This window comes from Rousettus aegyptiacus, unplaced genomic scaffold, assembly GCF_014176215.1.
Source record: "Rousettus aegyptiacus isolate mRouAeg1 unplaced genomic scaffold, mRouAeg1.p scaffold_m13_p_3, whole genome shotgun sequence".
NCBI lineage: Eukaryota > Metazoa > Chordata > Mammalia > Chiroptera > Pteropodidae > Rousettus > Rousettus aegyptiacus.
In genome coordinates this window covers 156,053,226-156,074,269 of record NW_023416306.1, presented here as the reverse complement: position 1 = coordinate 156,074,269, position 21,044 = coordinate 156,053,226, and the positions used below count along the sequence as shown (strand labels likewise).

The 21,044-nt window shown below is 38.0% G+C and overlaps 1 protein-coding gene across 28 annotated transcripts in view; it reads right to left on the bottom strand.

Annotated features, from left to right (window-relative positions):
* NRXN3 (neurexin 3) overlaps positions 1 to 21,044 on the bottom strand; it is a 1,418,420-nt gene that overhangs the window by 703,067 nt on the left and 694,309 nt on the right. For all 28 annotated transcript variants that reach the window (XR_004956343.1, XR_004956344.1, XR_004956345.1 and 25 more), the window contains one exon: positions 17,585 to 17,704. Coding sequence is in view for 25 of the 28 variants with exons in the window: in XM_036239437.1 (XP_036095330.1) it covers positions 17,585 to 17,704 (120 nt within the window). In the remaining 3 variants the exon portion in view is untranslated. The remainder of the gene's footprint in view (positions 1 to 17,584; positions 17,705 to 21,044) is intronic.

Below are 21,044 nucleotides of genomic sequence, written 5' to 3'. Positions count from 1 at the left end.
TTCTTAAGTGTTTGTCACTTTACCAGTTCTTTGAATGTTATAATTGATTTTATCTGCCTCCATGCAGTTTATAGTCAAGTTGGGACTAGCCCTAAAATTCTCACAGGCAACAGTCTAGTTAATGGTTTTTGTTCGTTTGTTTTTGTTTTTTACCATTTCCCCTTACTATTACAAATGCTTCCTAAGAATGGCTTTCTTGCTTTCATTCATTCTTCTAAAAAATATGCATCAAATCTCCACTGTGTATCAGACACTGTAGAAGGGTCTGGTTATTCAGTGACAAACAAATGGATGTGGTGTCTGCTTTCTTGATCTTTTTTCTTTCTTTCTTTTTGTTTTTGTTTTTTGGGGGTTGTTTTTGTTTTTTTTTTTTTGTTTTTTTGATGTCTCCTTTCACGGAGCTTGCTGTCTCCTTTCAACTCACCCCTCACACTCTGTCAGGAGGCTCTTCTAAGACCTAGCTACCATGGGTTGTACAAGGCAGAATCCGTTACTCTATAAAATATTATTATTATTTTGTGCATAATTTATAGACAGTTTTCATTTATAAATAAATACCTTCAAGGCATATATATCACATACTTAACTTGAAAACTTCCATTGATCTTTTTCCTGCAGACCCTGATGACCAGGACCTCCCTTAGGTCACTCCTCATCATCCTCCTGCCTGCAGACCCTGATGACCAGGACCTCCCTTAGGTCACTCCTCATCATCCTTCGCCCTCCCCGTCCTTCAATTAAACCTGTTCTCCAAATGATCCCTGACTTTGCTGACGCCCTGCCCTTGCTCACTTTGTTCTTTCCAGGTAACACTGCACCTAAGCAGAATCCAGCGTAGACTCTAATGAAAGAGAAATGAATACATTGAACCCTGTAAAAAAAGTAAATGGAGATACTCTAGCTATGTAGACTACCTTGAAATGGGCTTAGTTCCAGTGAAATTTCAAAAAAAAAAATAGACTTCATATTTAAATGTGAAGTCATCCGTGACAACAAAATCATTTCCTTACAAGTAACTTAGCACACATAGTAAGTTGTTTTATCTCTTCGGGATACAACACAGTAAGTTTTATAGGAGGGCCATGTACTTGCCTTTCCACGTCCATACAGATTTCCTCCAACGTGCCTCTTCTGTACACCACTGGAAACCTATTAACTATGCCCACTACTCCCTGGCCCTTTACTTCAGTCTCAGTCACTATGTGTAAAGGAGAATGGGAACTAGTGGACATGGTATTGTACAAAACATTGGCTTAGGATCATTGGCTAGTGAACCAGTAGTCAGGACTCCTGATTCTTACACCATGCTACTCAATAGCTGTGCAAACTTGAAAAGTCAATACTTCCTTTTGAGACTTATTTTTTATATGTAAAATGAGAGATATTTAAGGTATTTACTTATAAATGAAAAGATGAATTCTGTATAATAAAGTAATGGTGTTGTACCTTGTACAGCCCATGATAGTAATTTAATCTACACAAAATACTCCCAAAGTAAGCTTTTAGTTATCATCATTACCCTTAATGAGTACCTAATGTTTTATGTGTTCATCAAAATTTGATTGATCATCTATAATCTGTTGGGTTCTACATAAAATATCAGGAGTATAAAGCTAAATACAGCATTATACCCACTCCACAGACTTCACAGTGAATAGTGAGCCAGAATAACTTATGAATACTTGTGCAATAGGCACTGTCATGGAGAGAGATTTACTGAAAGGAGAAAGAGCGGGGAAACCACTCTATTTCTATAGCTGGTACTATGTTAAGCAATGTATAAGAAAAAAATAATCACATAGTTCTGATCCAAATTTTGAAAAAAACCATACATAGGTAAGCATGGTGTGTAAACATGTGAATTCTATACAAATACTCAGTACAACGCCCACTGAACATATATGGATAAACCAGGTAAGGAGAGTAGGACAAAAAAGAGGAACGTTTAGGGACCATTTAATTAAAGAAGAGAATTTTCCCACTGGTGATCAAGTTTATGAAGGTGAGTCTTACAAGACCAGAAATGGAAACTTATGTTTGGAGAAAATTTCTGGAAACTCTTATTTGCCAAGCTATAGAGATTTGAGGTGTTTAAACATAAACACAAAATTCAGGAAGAAAGGCTTACATTAGCTGCCTCCTACTGGGCGAATGTTAACTAGCATATAAAAGAACAGGATATCATTGAATAGGAGAGAAAACAGTCGGAATTCAGGACTAAAGCCTAGATGGTCACAATAAGAAATGCACTGAGGGCATTGCTAAGGTAAGAGAGAGGATATGGATCTGCAGTAGAACCAACTGCTAATACGTGAATTTCCTTGGCCATAGGCAACAGCTGAGAAACCCAGGAGAGAAACCTGCTCAGAATCTGGGTAGTTGGTGGCCAGATCATGAGGCAAGGGCCGCAGAGTATCAGTGGAAATGTCCCCGCCACTGACTAGGAACTCCAGAGAAGGCATGGAGACAAGTGAACCTTTGAGACCATGGAGAGCAGGAGTAGAGTCAGGAGGTATAAGGTAGGAGAGAGGCAAAAACTTAGGAAGCAGTTAACAGCAAAGGAAATTCTCTTTGTGAAATAGATAACCAGAATTTTGAGAAAGTCAGGTTATTAGAAAAACCATAACATGAAAATTGAAGTCACCAAAGATAATGCAAAGGACGGAGTGAGACAAAGACTATCAGTGAGGAACTCGAGTTCAGAATGGTCTTTGCATCCCGAAGGTCAGCAGATGCTGAGGAGGAGGATGGGGGAGAGTATAAAAGACACGTAGACCTTAAAAGAAGAGAGATACCATGGAATGATGACTGTGAGCTGCCCTCTGAGTCCAGGAATAAAAAAATTAGGAAAAAATTATCCTTCACTGAAGGGAACTGCAAGAGATGTTTTATCAGGAAACTAAATCCAGAGTTCTGGTGAGGCATAGATGCTGAAGCTATAAGGGAATTTTTTCACATTAGGGAAACGCATGTGAAACAACGGTACGCCCATGTGATGGCAATTACTTAATCATATGTGGTCTGCTATTTACTTGGCATCAAATATTTGTCATCAGAAATAAACACTGTATAAGCATATTTCTACTATACAAAGGCTCAAATCTAGATAAATCACACTTGCCTTTAATTAATAAACTGCATATAAAAAGAAAAATCATTCCTATGTGAGCGCACTTTAAAATAAATTTAAATTTCCATCATCTAAATAGTCCAACCCTTGTTCTTAGGAACAGAAAGAGCCTAGAAGTATAAATCTTTATAATTATTCTTAGAAGCACTGGTTCTTAAGATGGCTGAGGTTTCTCTTTTGGATTCTATCTCTACCAATCCCCCTCCGACACATTAAGCAGTCACACTCATCACATTTGTTTTCCTCAAATACTGTCAGCTTCATAGGTTCCAAAGAGATAAGAGCATTGTGCTCCTTGGAACTGATTATCAAAATCACCATGATTAAGATTTTAGTATAATGCCCTAGTGGTCAGCAGCTGAGCCCATTACAGAGACCTCCTGGTGACAGGTATGTAATAATGTCACAGGGACAAGGCTTCTCATTCAGTTCCACTCCACTGGAGATCAATATGCAGCCATCTTCCCACTGCAGGCAATAATTAGCACATTAGGCTACTCAAATAATAAACCCGCAACTCCATAGTTCTCGATTTTGTGCTATCAAGAAGGAATAGGGAATAAGAGGTTGGTCATGGGTCTTCACTACTTAGCCTCATGTTCAGAGTTAAAGTACATATCAGTGTCAAACTTGGCCTGGCCTGGCCTGGCCTTAGATAGAGCCCCAGACTCAAAGAGTTTTGAAGCGTTTACCGAGGAGACGTGCCTGTAAAATCATCTATTGTAAATAGTTCTTTGTGGAAGCTAAATTAGGTTATATTTTACTACTGTAAATGAATGATTTACAAATGAGTTGCTATCTAAGAAGTTATGTTTTGAAATCTCTGGTAATAACAGAAGCTACCAAGTTGCAGTTTTGTTCCCTCAATGACAAGAATCAATGATTTACTGGCCAGTGACTCTTTCTTCTCTATTCCAGGGAAGAACCAAAAACAGGACAACAGATGCTGAAGTTACCAGAATGTCTCAGTGTGCTCTTGGGAGCCTGTGCAAGTACTGCCTTTAAAATCAGGTATTCACAGGAAAGGTAGTAGTTTCTCTGAAACCTATGCAGGTTTTTGGTTGAATTATATAGACCCATAATCGGGAATATGTTTACATTTAAAATTAGAATATACAGAACATTAGTGCTGTTTGAATAATCGATCCCTGCAACTCTACCACCCACATCCTCCCAACGCACAGTTAACATCTACTCCAGAGGAAGCTATGGTCCACAACACAGGTCAACTGGGTCTCTAGGAAACAGGGTAGATACACACCAAAAGTGGTAATCAATTTACTCAAAATTCTACTCATTTTATTTATTGGTGACATTTTTCCTTAACAGAAGGTTTACATTTTTAACTTAAGCTGCCACCTGGAACCTTAAAAAAACCTCTTTCCTGAGTCCAATATTCTGCTTTATATCTGTTATTTCTGATTTCTGTTAACAAAACTGGGGCTTCTGCAAGGTACATGTTGTGAGGTTTCGTTGAACTAATTGCTTTAGGCCATTAGTTAGGAAGGAAAGGAGCCAGGAGGATTTGAACCCACCTTTTACTCTCGCGTCCATAAAAACCCCCTTTAGATGCTGGACCATGCTTTCTCTCGGTTCTGAATATAAATACAAGGAGATTTTGGAGAGAGATCAATGTGCACTAAAGAGGGCAGAGAAAACTCAAGGGTATAGGAGAGACTTGGGCTGGACCCTGAAGACTGCATAGGATCTGAAGAGCCAGGTCAAGCGGAAGGAAGCTATTCAGGAGGCAGAAACCAGAGCAGCATGGGCACGAAGGCATAATGAGACAGAACATGCTAGTGACAATAAGAACATTAGTCTTATTAGAGGACAGAGTAATCTGTGACTATGAAAGGAAATGCGGTTCACGAGACAGATTTAAAAAGCAGAGTGCTGAGGACCTTAAAAATCAAGAATATGGTTTGGACTATGCCAAGGGAGGGGCTGCTGAAAGTTCATGAGCAGAGGGGCCGTAAGACATAAAAAGTATTCTGGGAAGATTAATCCAGAACTAGTACATAGGACAGATTTCAGAAATAAAATCACAGAGGTCAAAAATAGGGAGCTCAAAGCCAAGGGAGGCAGAAGGGAGAATTTTTTTTTTTAACACATCCAATATTGCCCAGTTGGTTTTCACCAACATGGCATCAGTAGTTTCAATGTGACACTCTTTCCTGCCTTGCTCTATGTCTGAAGATTCTGCCACCAAAACATCCCCTGTGACAAGATATGCAGCTTTAGGAAATATAGCCACAATCAAATATTACCTAGGAAACCAAATATAACTAAATGCAAAATGTTACCCCACACTGGGAAATAGCTGTGAGATCTGGTTATAGCTGTGTTTATTGTTCATTAAACTTTGTATAATAGGAAAATATGCTAAATTAATCCAAATGCAAATTAAACAAGTTCGATGCTGGAAATACACGTGGCGTGCTGTGGAGACTGGAAGACAGCCTCTACCAACACTGAGGGTTTGTTTGGCTAAACTCACTTGATTTTTACATTCTTTTCCATTTGCTCTGTTCTCAGAATTTTTTATGAGTCAGGGACAACAGACATGTGTGATGATATGTGTTTGGACTGCGGGCCCTTGTCCAAAGGCCCCCAGCTGCCAGGGCACTGATGTGGCTTTAACAAGATGATACACTTGAATGCCAGCACAAGGGAGCCATATGGGAATTTTAGGTAGGGAAAGGAGAAAGACGGATTATTCGTAAAGATAAATAAATCTCAGATGGCATTCCCCTGCCTAAATCCTTTTTCAGACATAAAATTATACACCGAATATTGAGTATTCAGATGAGCTATAGGGGCTTTCTGCCAAATATCCTTAAAGGCCGACAGATACCTGGATCTGTGGCCCAGGCAGACACATTGCCTTTGCAATTACAGAGACACGTAACTTGCCAGCTGACTGAGACGCAATCAAAAGTTCACACACGACTCTGCAAGACACAGAAACAAAGGCATTTGGGGGAAAAAAAATATTTCAAAACTATTAGGAAAAATCGTAAAAGAAATTGTTATTTATTTATTGTATGTACCTATGCACATATGCTTATCTATATAAACATTTACTTAGTTTTGTCCATGTAAGGATACCTGGGTAAAATTGAGATTCAGTTGAAGGACGATTACAAAAAGGATCCAGTGAATTTACTAGGAAATGATGCCCAGAGTCAGTAGCTATTTCTATCACGCTGCCGAGAGTAGTTGCAAAGAGTTTACTGGGTTTGGCAGAATTCTCCTGCAGAGATATCAAACTTCTGCAACCCGGAGCGTACAGAAATCAAGAAGCCTTTGCATTTTACATTCTTCACTATATGGTACATCTAAGTTCTTCAATCATACGGTATTAGTTTTGGTCAGCCTAATACACAGCAGAAATGAATGAATGACGTTAAAAGCAGAAGAGTCCCACTGTCTCACTAGATCTCTAGAGGACTAGAGCATTAACAGAAATTTCATCATGTGAGACAAACCACAACATCCGTTTGATAGTGGCTGCCACAGAAAAAAACTAGGACCCAAGAGGCTCTTTCCTCATATACATTATAGGGACTTTTTCTCTCCAACTACAATCTACTACAAACCATTTTGTGTGTAGATGCATCTATGTACAACTGCTCAGAAACTGCAAGGCTTTCTGTGAGAAGGGATAAGGGCAAGAAAGAAAAGAAACAAAAACATCTTGACATTTCCATTTTCATCTGAAGAAGAAAATTGTAGATTGGGATGCTCATTATAATTCCTAGATGCCGAAAGCATTCTTTCTGGCAGGAAAACACCTAGTCCTGGTAGAAATGCTATTTTTTTCATGAAAAGAATACTAGAATCTTTGCACAACTCAGACTTTGAAAATATGCAAGGTTCAGTCATTCATCTAACAAATATATTTTGAACATCTATTATATGCTTGACACCATGCATATTCGGAAACAAGGTCATATAAATAATTGGTAAGATTACACATGTTTTTTTTCCTCCTGCTTTGGGCTTTATGCATTTTCCAGATTTTGAACAATGAGAGTAATCATTAAAAAAAAAAAAGGCTGTTAAAAGTAAAAGCATCAACAATGCATGGTCCCCTCATTTTTTTGTAGACATGCATCAAAATAATAAGCACACATCAGAGTCTGAAGATCAAAATAAGGGCAGTCAAGGACCAAAACACTCCCTGGCAGAGAAAGACCTCCACTTTCCTGAAGTCTCCAAATTTTTGTTTGAAAACACTTCTTAATTTAATTTGACAGAGAGACATGAATCAGGTGGCAAAGATCCACAGGACAAAGGTAGGTGAGAAAACAAACAATAATTTTAGGTAAAGAAAATAAGAACGGCTAGCTGCAAGAGCCAAATCAATCCCCACACCCACTGAGCTTAATTAAGTGTTATCAGAGAGATCAGGGAGAAAAAGCAATGCAGACCTCAGGAAAGAAACTCAGAGGAAGAAACACTTGATGGAAGCACGTTTGCAAGCATTTAACTAGCTTGTGCAGCCTCTTTGACTGCAGAAGGCCTATAGCTGGAGTTGAAGGGTCCTCTCCCACCATTTCTCCGCACAAAGAAACAGGTCCCAGAATATTCTATACTGCCAAGGCTGTTCTGGGACTGATGTAAAGATTCAAATCAGCCCTACGAGGTTATGGCTTATGATGTGTCATATTGTCATCGCCCCCACCCCCTCTCCCAACCTCAAGGTGTAAAGATGAAAACAGGTAAAAAGAAATGGGCTGATGGCCACTTGTAAACTAGGTAAAGAAATAAGAGATTGGGTCTACAATTGACCTGAGACAACCAAGAAAAGGATGATGAATGTGAAGCAACAGCTTGCAAGACACTGGACATCAGGCAAGGAAGGGTAGTGATTCCTAGAAGAAGAAAAAAAAGAAAAAAAGAAAAAAAAAAACAAGGTGAATCCTAACATCACTCCAGTGTATTGACTTGGGAGAGATTTCTGTCCTGAAGAGCAGGAAGGGAGGCCCCAGGGGCACTCCTTCAGATGAGGAGACGGAGCTGAGATTCAGGAGAGTAAGGCAGCTAGAATGCACAGTGGCATGGATGCATCTCAAAAACATTCCTCGGAGCTAGAGAAAACAGAAACGGAAGATCACAGACTGTACAATCCCATTTATTTATATGTGTGTGTGTGTGTGTGTGTGTGTATGTGTGTGTGTGTGTGTGTGTGTGTGTGTGTGTGTGTGTGTGTATATATATATATATATATATATATATATATATATATATATTCAAGAACAGACAAAACCCTTGTATGTTGATACAAAATCAAGCAGTGAGGACAGACTGAAGGAGGAGAAGGGAACTCAAGAAGATAGAGATGTCCTTTACCTTAACTGGGGTATTAATGCCTACTGCCCCCCTCAAAAAAAAAAAGTTTAGGAGAAAAACAAGGAAAGGAAACTAAATTATATTTATTAGCTCTATTTCACAAGGGAAGATAAAGTCATGTACATCTTTTGTGCCTTGCATGTAAATGCAAATAAATGTAGAGGAAAATAAATGTAGGAAATTACAAATCTATATTGAAAAATACATTAAAATTGTACCTGTATGTGACTAACAAGGTAATATAAAATTATCTTCTGCAAACCAATAGGCTCTCAGTGGATTACTGCCATCACCATCAATAAGTAACTAGCCAAGCACACCAGAAATAAATGGGCTATAATTAAACATAAGCAATAAAAATGGCCTGCAAATACAGCATGCTGAAGATAGCTGAAATAAAATTAGTGAAGCCACAGATTCCAACAACTCAATCATCCCTGGCATGCTACAGGTCCCTGAATTGTGGAGACTATTTCTCCTTGAACCACAGGTCCAAGTGTCAACCGGAATTTGCAGAAGCTAACATTTGACCTGTGAGTCCCAGTTCATTTTCATGGAGGGTTGTGCAAAACAAAAGCTACAAGCAGACCAGGCTCTTGCTGAAACGTTTGCTATTGCATGTGTGTTATTATCAGTAGCAGAGCAGTTTTGGGGTACAAAATTGTCCTTCTTGCACTCAGGGGCATATATAAGCAAGAGTGACTCCCGTAAGCAACAAGCTAAAATGCATCTGTAAACTGCTCTCAAGAGTACCAGCACCTTTATCCTGGCTGTGAGAAGATTCTGGGTTGAATCGCCATCCCCTGACCTCCTTTCAGCTACACTGAATATCTGTGAACACAGAAAAAAATGGAAAAAAAAAAAAAAGATGCAATGAAATAACTTCAGGTATTACCTTTGGTATTGCCTGCTAGTGAATAATTCTTTTGTATCTGTCTTGTCCTCTGCATCCAGGCTACTCCTCCCAGCCTCACTGACTCCTCTGGACTACCCCTGCTTCCTTGGCCTAACAAACTTGCAAAGTGGCATTTGTCTGATGAAACGTCTGCTCTGGTTACCCAGGCAGACTAGTCCTAATGATGCCCTTACTTAAAACGAACGAAGTAAAAAGTGAAAATTATGTCTCCCTCCAGTAAGAATGTAGACACTAGAAATTACAGTATAATTGATGCAATAAAAGTTGTAAAGCTTGTGGTTAATGAGAATTGAAATCCCTAAGTGTTAGGATGAGTTTTTATTAAGAAGCTTTCCTTGAGGCATTAAGACATTGGTAGTCAAGAGCCCGGGCTTTTTGGTCAGACAAACATAACTCTGAATCTTTAGCCCCAACCTAATAGTTTTATTAGATTGAACAAACCACTTGATGTCACCATGTCTCAGTTCTCTCACCTGTAAAACTGGGATCATAACAGTTTCTACTTTCTAGGATTCTTTAAATCAGGGGTCCCGACCCCAGGGCTGCTGACTATACCGGTCCATGGCCTCTTAGGAACTGGGCCACACAGTAGGAGGTGAGCCAGAGAAACTTCATCTGTATTTGCAGCTGCTCCCCACCGCGAGCATCACCATCTCAGCTCCATCATCATCAGGATTTAGAGTCTCACAGGAGCACCGGTCCCCGGTGCTAAATGGATTAGGGACCGCTACATGACAAAATGACATAATGAATTCAGCTCAGTGATTGGTACACAGTTAAGTGATTAAAAAAAAAAAGGTAATTGTGTATGAGAGAGATGTTCAAGGTAAAAATAGATTTGAAATTGAATAGATCAATTTCAAATGAAAATTATCCAAAACTTAGCAAGGGACTAGGAGAGAGCCACATGTCCTTTCAATGTCACACAGGAATATTGCTTTACATGCCCACCCAAGAAATATTTAATTCTATGGGAAATGTAACTGTGTTTGCCATTGATATCTACTATTAATTCGGGGTTAAGACTGTGCAATGACTCACTAACCCGTAGATTTTTGTTCAGTAGAGCAACGGTAAAAACACCGCCAACCCTTAAAGGCCTTTTGCCCTGTGAGATGTTCACCAGTTTTATGTTAAATCAGAATTTGTATTTTAACATTCCTTTAAATGACTATAAATATCCTGCTTAAATTTTAGCACCATGTTTCCCTCGTTTAGGAGTTAAATAAATTTGGGACATATTCATTCTATATTTACATGAGAGTTGTGTTGTTAACTTTATAGAAATTATATTTGTATATGACTCATGTTTTTAACTTTTTGAAAATTATATTGAAGAGCAGCCAATAGTTCTGTAGGGGCTATTATGTGCCACGTCCTAAACTTCACAATGATGTTCTCAATTTATACCATTCTTATGAAATTGGGGCTTATAAATATCCACATTTTAGAGATACAGAAGAATTAACTAATTTGTCCAAGATAACGTAGCTATGAAATAACAGAGTCAAGATTTCAATGCGGGCCATCTACTTCACATCCATTGTCTCATCCAGTATGCTTTATGGTGTGAACTGGAATTGCAATAAAGCTGAAAATGGAAATCAGATAACATAGGTCGATAAAGAATGAAAATATAAGTATTTGCAATTTCTGAAGATATTGGGGGTTGGTATTCTTCTTCTAATTCTAACTAAATACATTCTAATTAAATGGCCTCATCTGAGTATTAAGACAAAAACATCTAAAGTATCCATAATTCTAGAATATAATAAAAGAACACCGAGCTTCCTTTTTCCCACCTTATATTCTTAAGTAATTTGGTTGTCTGTGAAGACTTGACTGCCTGGAATTTTAAGCACTCCAGTCTAGTATTTAATGCAGATGTTAAACTGTTATTATTTCTAATAATGTAAGTAGTAGCTAATCTAATAAGAATGTGAGCTTTCATATCAGAAAGACCTGGGTTCAAGTCTTCAGCTTCTTCCTTACTATGTGACCTCAGTTTCCCCACTGTTAAAATGAGATTAGTAGTATAATATTTCTTAAGGGACTTTGGGATGATTAAAGGGATAATATCTTCATAAAAATCCTAGTAGAGTGTCAGCAATACAATAAGGACTTGGTAAGTGTCATAACATCATTAGTTATCATATAAATGATCAGTTCTCCTATTTACCTAGCACACTCCTTCTGCTATGCCAAAGATTCAAAAGACTAAACGGCTACTTCCGTTTCTCAGTGTTAGACTTAGGATTGGCGCTGAAAGCAATTTGATTCCAAAGCCACTTAATGACTATGCTATCTTCTACAACTTAATGACTTATATACATTACAAATCAATCTTTTAAAAATTTGGATCATTACAAATAAATTTCCAAGATAAATGTCCACCAGTGGTTCAATGAAAAATCAAGATTCGGACCCTATTAGGCCCACATTCAGGACTCGGCAATAGATTCAACGTGGGGGATTTTTTAGTAGAATGTACATTCTACCAAATGAGATTAGGAAATCTGATCATTTTTTTTTCCCTTTGAAAAAAATGTATATCATACGATGTTAAACAAAATAAAGCGCAGCATAAAATTTAGAGTGTATTTTGAATCATATGAACGCTTAGAATAAAGACTGGAAGGAACGAGTCAGCACGTTAGGTGTCATTGTTATTTACCTGTCTGCTCACTGGAATGCTGCCTTTCCTTTCCAACCTTCTTTTGTATCATATTTGTTGAGGAAGTACTTACAAATTTTTCAAGACTCATTTGTTAGTGAAAAGTTTCCTAATAGCAAAAGCTCTTTTTGATGTGTCTCAGTCCCGGAGACAGTGACGTCATTCCACTTTGACTCCTCACTAGGTACTGCTCATATTTCTACTGAAGCACTTTCATATGCGTCTTCCCCATTAGACTGTAGTGTCTTCAAGAACAGGGCTGTATCTTATTCATGATCATATCTTCAAATAAGAAATGTCCGGTGAATGAATGAATGGATAAATGACAAAGTATGCTCAAAGTGGCAAACAACTGTCTTAATAGTGAACTTCTCAAATATGGCCTATTTGTCAGAAAAACAGAGGGAGGAAATAAACACATAACTAAAAATATGGACATACTATAGTCTGATATCTTTAGAAATTACTGCTACACAAATAAAATTATAGTCCATAAAATAATACGTGGGCCTATTCAAACCCAAGAGACAGAATGAGCACACGCATACATGTCTGCCCCCTTGTTTGTACACTAAGTAATGCATATATTGCCTATCTTTTCTGAAGCCTGAACAGGAAATGTGTTTTTAACAGATTTAATCAATATACCAACCAACATTAAAAAAATAAACCCGCACAATAAATCAAAAGCAAAAGGCCAATCAATAGCCAGCAGTGCAGTTTAACAGTCACTCCAGCAGAAAACTATCTGAAAAGGTGCTTCACACTCCACTGTCTGCACGATCCACAGCTACCCGCTATTGATTTGTTGCAAGCAAAGAACATCTATTACCACATGCCAGTGTGAACCCAGCAATTTCTCCAACAAGCAGCCCACAATAGATGACTAGCAACACAGCACAGTTAGCTGACTGCTGAGGGTGGGCTGAGGACCCATACTTATTCTCTTTTATTCACCCCACAAAACCATTATAAACACCCAATTTCTAAATCCAGGAATGAGCTATGTGTTAAGGACTCATATGTCACATAAAAAGTGTTCCACATTTGCTTCTCCAGGGCACAGAAGCGATAACAAAATCCAAAAATTATATGCAACTCAAAACAGTTGTCATGAACATGCTAAAAGGGAACCATGGTGGTAAAGACACATATAAAGTGTTTCCAACAGCTGTTTTCAAAAAATCCCCCCAAATGACAACTTTTGTGAATTCGTGTGAGGACACACGAGTGAGCTGGACTTTGTGCAACATCTTGCTGTGTCATGAAGTCAAGAGAGGAACTCAACAATAGTCTGCCGATCGGGGTGGCACTGCCACACAGTATGGGAAAAGGACTATGGATTCTACCTGACGGTATAATGGCTACAGAATATAGAAACTACCCTGATCTCAGTCCTTATTTAAAATGCTAATAAGAACCCAATATACAAAAAGAATATCCCATGAGAAACCTTATAAGTTTCCACCAATGTTCTTAAAATGTAACCCCAGTATTGTGTCATTAAGTTGGCATTCAGGTAGTATTCACCCTCTGAGAAGTCAGCCCCTGTTTTGAATTTTCTACAATAAAGGTTTTCTTTTAAGAATGTTATGTGTGCATCCTTCCATAGATCTTGCTGGATCCTATATGAACTCAAAATTGTTTCTGGGATAACTTTGTCCACTGTAAACAGCCCTACAAGTCAGCTAGAGGAAGCTCTCCACGATTTTACCATAAAAAAAAAAAAATGGTAAAAAGTCATGTCATGAAACTAAGACAATTAATAAATCAATTATACTTTAGTTTCCAATCAGAATAGTTTTGTTTCTAGCCAACACAAGGGAATCACTATTACATAAGGTAATCAATCACAGAGATACATGTCACCTTCACAACCACTGTATCAGCTTTGCAGCTATCTTCCTAAGAATGAACCTGGAATTTTCCCCACTGCCTCCATCAACCCACCATACTTTCACAAAGAATGATAAATACAGTTGAAACCATTCTGGCTTGGTCTACTCATACTAAATGAGATATAGTTCTTAAATGTAAATTCTACTCATGGAAGTCACATCAATGTGACAGCAACTCAAAATTGTCAAATGAATGCTAAATTTGGCAAACAGGCAAGAGCAAAACAAAGGCAATATATGCTAGAAAAAAAGAAGAAGGGACTAAAATGCAAACATTTCTTTAGAAACTTGCAAGTTATCCTCAGAAGTAATTAGCTTTCCTACACATGATGAACAAAGAACTTTATTTTGGAAAATTTCATAGCCTAGCCATCTCCCTATTGAACAATTTTCTATTCTTGGGTGTGTAATAATAAATTGAGATGTTTTCATTTCCAATAATTGAGGATCAATCTGCTGCCCTTTGAAACAGTTCATATAAAATGAGAGATTCAAACCTTTCCCCTGTGCCTCCAAAAAATGTCTTTAGCCATTAGATTGAATTTCTAACCAATTCATGTGATTTTATGCAAATATTTTAAGGAATTTATTTTAGATATATACAACATTCTACAGAATGTATTACCTCAAGAATTGGGTAAAGGCCAGATTTCCTTGATGTCACTCCACTTAAAATGTCATGCCCTATTTCTGTTATTTAGGTAAAAGGCAGGCCTCCCATGGCATGCATTGTTACCAAAGCAATTGTTAATGGCCTCTGTGCTCTTTCATAGTAGACTCAAACCCGGCTCTTCTCTATGTTCCTCTCCCGCATCCTTCTTCTTCTTCCATTCACTTATGTTACCCTTTATTGTTTCTTTGCATTTTCCCCCACCGCTTTTGTCAATGATAAACATGAGCTTTGTTCAATTCTGCTGGTGACACTGAGGGTCAACGCTCACCTCCTCATGCAAGCTAAGCTACCCAGACGTTGCTAACATAGGAGCCACACAAAATATCAGATAGGTAACTTCGTTTTAAAGATGTTTGAAAGATGAAGTAGCAAATTACAACTCTAAGGGTCAAGGTTGACAGAGACTATAATGATCTATGTTGTAAAGCAGTAAGGCAGATTTTCTACATAGAAAGAACCGACTCTGATGCTAGTTCCAAAAGAGATGTTCCCCACATACTTTAAATGTCGATCATTATTAGATAAAGAGACATCCATTATAACAATTACCCCATCATTTTGATATATTTAGTTGGGTTGCATTAAAAGTTTACCCATAGCTTCATGAGCAACAGTAAATGCTTACTGTTTTAAGCAATATATATATATATATATATATATATATATATATATACATACATACATACATATACATATGTATATATATACATACATATATGTGTATATATATATTTCAAAAGTTATACCTTATTATCCTGTATATCTGAATTCTATATATTCTTCACACTCTACAATTAAAATGCACTTGCTCCCATTTCCATACAGTCATCCAAATACAGAAGCCCTGGTCCATTCTCCAAGAGGGGACCAGACAAGCAGATTCCTTTAGAGATTTGGACTCAGAGGTCTTCTACAATCAAAAATTCAACTGCATTATTTACAGAATAAAATCCAAAATATATTATCCTAAGCCGGGGTATCTCAGAAACATTTTGAAGGATGTCTGAAACGCTAAGAAGCTATTGCCGCAAAAGAAAGCTGACCTTTCCCAATCCTCGTTCGCTTCATTATATATCAACAAATTGTTCAAGTCGGATAACATGATAGTCCTCACTCTGGACTGAGACACAATTTGCTCTTGAGAAAATCAGAAACAATCATAGAAAGCTGGAAAGAATACTGGTTGATATTTAACAGAAAACACTGCCTTGCCTGGGTGGCAGAAAAAAACTTTTCAATAAGAGAAAAATACATACATACCTTCTGAAGACTGCGCACATTCACCGCTGTTAGAGTAACTTACCTTCTGTCTGTTCTGTGTGCAGTCCATTTTCTACTGGAAGTGGTGTGTATGTGTTATATGGAATAAACTTGTGAGGATAGAAAAGCGTTATGCCACCATTTAGGGGGAAGGGGAAGCCTTTCTATGGAATCCTATGTAGACGAATTAAAGGGAAAAGAAAGACCATACAGCGTAATTCCTAAGCTACTCTGGGTGAGTCCATAACTGCCTGTCCCAGAGAGGAAGGGTATTTCAAAATCATAAATACTGAAACAGGCCTTTCAAAAATGCCAAATACTTGGAAAGAGCACTGTGACGCCAAAATCTTCTGCACAGAGTGTGTCATTTGTGTTATAGATATAGAGGGATATGCTTACATTTAGATCAATGAGTATTAAAGGATTTTCTCTCTACATTGACAGATTCCTCACCTGTTTCTCCTTGGTGTATCTTAATGACAGACCACATGAAAACAAAAAGCTATGAGAAAAATGAAAAACAGAACAAGAGACAACTACACACATGAAAAAGTTGAGCAATAAGAAATCGAGGAAAACCAAACACACATAATAGACATAGCATTGTAATTGGAACCTGCTCCCACAAAGGAAAACTACAACATGGCTGTACTGTTTGCTCAGAAAACATCATGCATCTTGTTTAGGAAACCAAGAGACCAACTGAGTTCAGATTGTAAAACAAAATCCTACAATAAAGGCTGCATTTAGAAAGTCAAATGATCGGCAGGACCACAAAGTCAGGGCTTTTAAACAAATCTCTTTGCAGTAAGTATTCATAAATTTCAAGTGTTTGTTCACCTTTAAAAGTGTCCACATTAGGAAAATAACATAAGAAAGAAGTGGAGAAACAGGTTATAGATTTCCACAGAATTAAAGTATGTCAACCATCAGTGCTAATATCACCATCATGAAATCAGTCTTCTAGAACTAAATCGGCTGTGTGCCTGAAGCGTCACTAGTGGACAAAGACAACAAACGGCTCTTTTCCAATAAGAACCAAATACACAGATATATACATATACACATACTCACAAAAGAAACAGAATAACTATATATATACACATATATACACATATGCAATCATATATACCAAATATGTATCAATAAATTTAGCCAGAGGAAATCTGTCTTACATTTGAAAGACCCTTGAGAATGCTTTAAACATTTCTAATCGGAAAACGTAATGAGCTCTGAATATCTTCATCATTTGAAAGATCTAAAAAGTTCTCTAAATTCAGAATTTTTGAGAAAATAGCTACATTCTTAAATATCCTCTAAATTCTAAGCAATGTAAATGGGAGTCTCAAAATTGTTATCTAGATGATTAAATTAATTAAAACCTGAACTCCTTGGAACAAAAATAATGCCTGAATTGTTTTGTTTTTCAATCACGGGTAATCTAATATAAAGAAAAAACACTGAGAATAAGCAAATGAGAAAACGTCTAACATGGCTGAGCAAGAAATATCTCTGATTTTTGCATAAGAGTACTAGTCCCTTGTTTTCCAAGTTTCTGGAGGAGAAAATTGCTCATGAATCTTTCAGAAGAGCCATCCTTTTACATAATATCCCTTAATGTTTCTCCAAACCTCTAAGCTCTTTGAAAAAAATATAAATATGAAAAGGTTGTACTTACGATCATTGCACTGGTTTCCAGAATATGAGGTCATGGAACAGTCGCAGGTGAATCCTTCCCACTGCTGCATGCAGACCCCCTGGTTGGCACATGAATCTTCCTGGCAAGTGGTACTTGGTCCTAGCAATGCGTAAGAAGAGGGGAAGAGAAGAAAAAGTAGAGAGAGACGTGTTAAAAATTCATCAAATTCAAAGCAATCACTTGACTTTACTATTCTCATGCCCCAAAACATTCAAAGACACACCACCAAAAATGTCAACTCTGTATCATGCAACAAGAATTCAGTATATACAAAAGACGACAGAAATACACACTTAGCCACAAACTGTCAACAGTAACACACAGAAGGGAGAGGGCTGAACACACTGTTCTCTTTTAGGCAGACTCTGTAGCATGGTCTTTCTAAATATGTAATGCTAAAGCAGAAAAACACATTCCTATGAGTCTTATGAATTAAGGCACAACATTCCCTAAAGTCTACCTTATTACATTAAAAAGATGCTTGATAATAATGATGAGGCGGGGGAGGTGGCAGCCGCCATGTACCGGTGATTTGTAGGTTAAAAGCACTGGGTGCTAAGCACTTTGTGTTATCTCTTTAACCTCTCCAGTGACTCTAAGAGGTAAGTCCTTTTGACTACCATTTCACAGATGAAAACTGAGCTCAGAGAGGTAAAATAATTTACCCAAGGTCATACATTGGGTAATTAAAGAATCCTGATCTCCAACTTCAGCAGACTAACTTTGGAACCCAAGCTTTTAACCACATCAGTGGTTCTCAAAGTATAGTCCTCAGGCCAGCATCATCTGGGAAGTGGTTAGAAATGCAAATTCTTGAGCCCCATCCCAGATCTACTGAATTAGAGGCATCGGTGGGGGCAGGCAGAATCTGAGTTTTCACAAGCTTCCAGAATGTCGTGATGCAGGCTCGCGTTTGAGAACCCGTGCCCTGCACCATGCCGTTGCTTTGGTTTACACAGGGGCACTCAGAGCATGCACACACCAGAGGAAGCAAAAGAGATTTATGTGAAGTATCGAAAGACGATCTTAGAAGTTTTATTCTTCTTTTAAATTTCATTACTTTTGATTTCTATTTTTGTGTGTCTTTTATATGCAAGTAACTTAACTATAATGGCACATGTATGTGATATATAAATAAATATACTTATTTGGGGGGCATTGTCAAATTTTTTTGTGGATATGAATGAACAAAGTGAAAGAGTTTGGAAATCTCTGCTCTCTCTTTTGAGGTCAGCCGGGGCCTCTCTTTAACCATTCTCATTTTTTCACTTTTATCTTCTGCCTTAACTTTGGGATTAATGATGAACCTACACCTTTGGAATTATCGGAGCTAACAGAAAATATTTTAACATTTAGGATAACTCCATGAATTTCCCAGAAAGCCTCAGTGAAGGAGGTGAGTCCTTTGACCCATCAAACGTATCAGTCAGGATCTGATGCAAAAACAAAACAAAACAAACAAACAATCTTGAGAGTTAAAATACAACCACTGAATAAGTGTACATTTCACAAATTCCAAAGGAAGCCTGACACAGGCAAGGGTCTTGAAAGGTAAGTATGCAGAGACTTAAGGATACATGCTCAAAAGAAATGCGTGACTATGAAGGATTCATCTTCTGGGTGGCAAGACATTTTGTATTCACTCATGAAGGGTGAAAGCAGTACAGTTCATCACTCCTAGTACAAAGCTATTAGGCTATGATGTAAGAAAATTCAAGACAATTTCTAAGGCTGGGACAGCAGCGCTGCTGCTGGGTTTCTGCTGCCCCTACATGTCATGCGGTTCCCCCATGCGGAGATGAAAGGAGGTGCACGGCCACGTTCTCAGTAGGTCTTAAATTTGAGCATTGTGTAATACAAGTTTCATTAACAATGGCAAATCAGAACAGATTCTTTCAAAGGATAAAAGCTTCTGAGAAGTCCATGGGGCTCCCTCACCAAACAGCTCTCACCAGACAATGGGCTAATAATTCAATTGAACTTAGAATCAGAAACACATGGAAGGCTTTCCCTTGAAAGGCAGCAAAACAGCAAAAACTCTGGGAAACACAATAATTCTTTGTGTGTTGATTGAATCTGAAGACAGAGGCCTTTCCATACCTTCTCCCTCCCCTCTGAATGGCCAAATTTTATCCATTTTCTAAGGACCAACTCAAATGCGTCCTCCGTATGAAACATTCCCCAATAATGTCAAACAATTCTCCCCCTTCTTAGTGGTCACTGCACTTATTATCTGCATCATTAACTTTTGTATATAATATTCAATTTAACACTTTATTACACATTGCTGTGTCCTCTGCTTATATAACTCTCTATTTCACATTTCATGGGGTTTTTTTGTTTTGTTTTTCTTGTGGGTTTTTTTTTTTTTTTGCTATTTATCCCCAAAAGATTGAATGCTGCTTGCTGTTAGAAATCATGTAATATGATTTGCTTGTGTCCTTGTTGCACTAAGCGCACTGTGCCTACCAGATGCAGAGAAAGTGTTTCAGTAATTGTTGAGCTGATTGGATTGCAGCTGCCTAACTTGCCTCTGTCTCATACTTCCAAAACCCGAGTGTGGGAGAATGTCTGTGCCCTTTGTCAAAGGCTGGTCAGGAATCATACATAGAGAGAATTGTAGGTTATTCCCCAATTCCACAGAATTTGTTTTGCATGCATTAAGAGGAGAGTGCCATGCAGAATCAGGTAAACCCCGAACGCTGACTGCATTGTAACCATCTAAACAAAAATGGTTTCAGTGAAGACCAGGGGAACAGGCATTGCCTTCTCATTCCCCCATCTACTCTACTCACCCCCATCTACTCAGCCATCCTTTCCTCCTTTGAATTCCTAACACAGCAGTGTGGAGCCCAAATCAGCAGGACCTGCATCACCTGGGCGCTTTCAAGAACTACAGACTTATGGACTGGGGGTAGGGCTCGGGATCAGCTGTGACTGGTCCACGGGTGGTTCTGAGCTCTGCTCCCACTGCAGGACTTCTGCCCTCTCACTTCAAGCCCATCCGCACCTTCAAGGTCGGTTCTTCTTGCTTGACCCTCTTTCTGAAACATCCTTCCTGAATAGTTTCAAATAACTGGTTTATTCTTATTAAGTGTCAGCTCAAAATGAGCTTTCTTCACACTATCCTATTTAAGGAAGTCTCATCAGCATTTTATCTACTCTTTGCCATGTCTCCCTGTTAACTCACAATTACATGACCTATAAGTTATTTATTAAATTCTTTATTGTCTGTTTCATCCTGCTGGAATATAAGCCCTTTGAGAGCAGGAGTTTTGTCTGTTTTGCTCACCTTTATGTCTCTAATTTATGATGACCTATTTGGTATAAAGGTCTCAGAAAATATCATTGAATACAAAAGAACGAAAGAATAAAAAAAAAATAGTCATTTTGTGACTTAAAGCCAATGATTTTCCTAACAAGTTACCCATAGAATTTA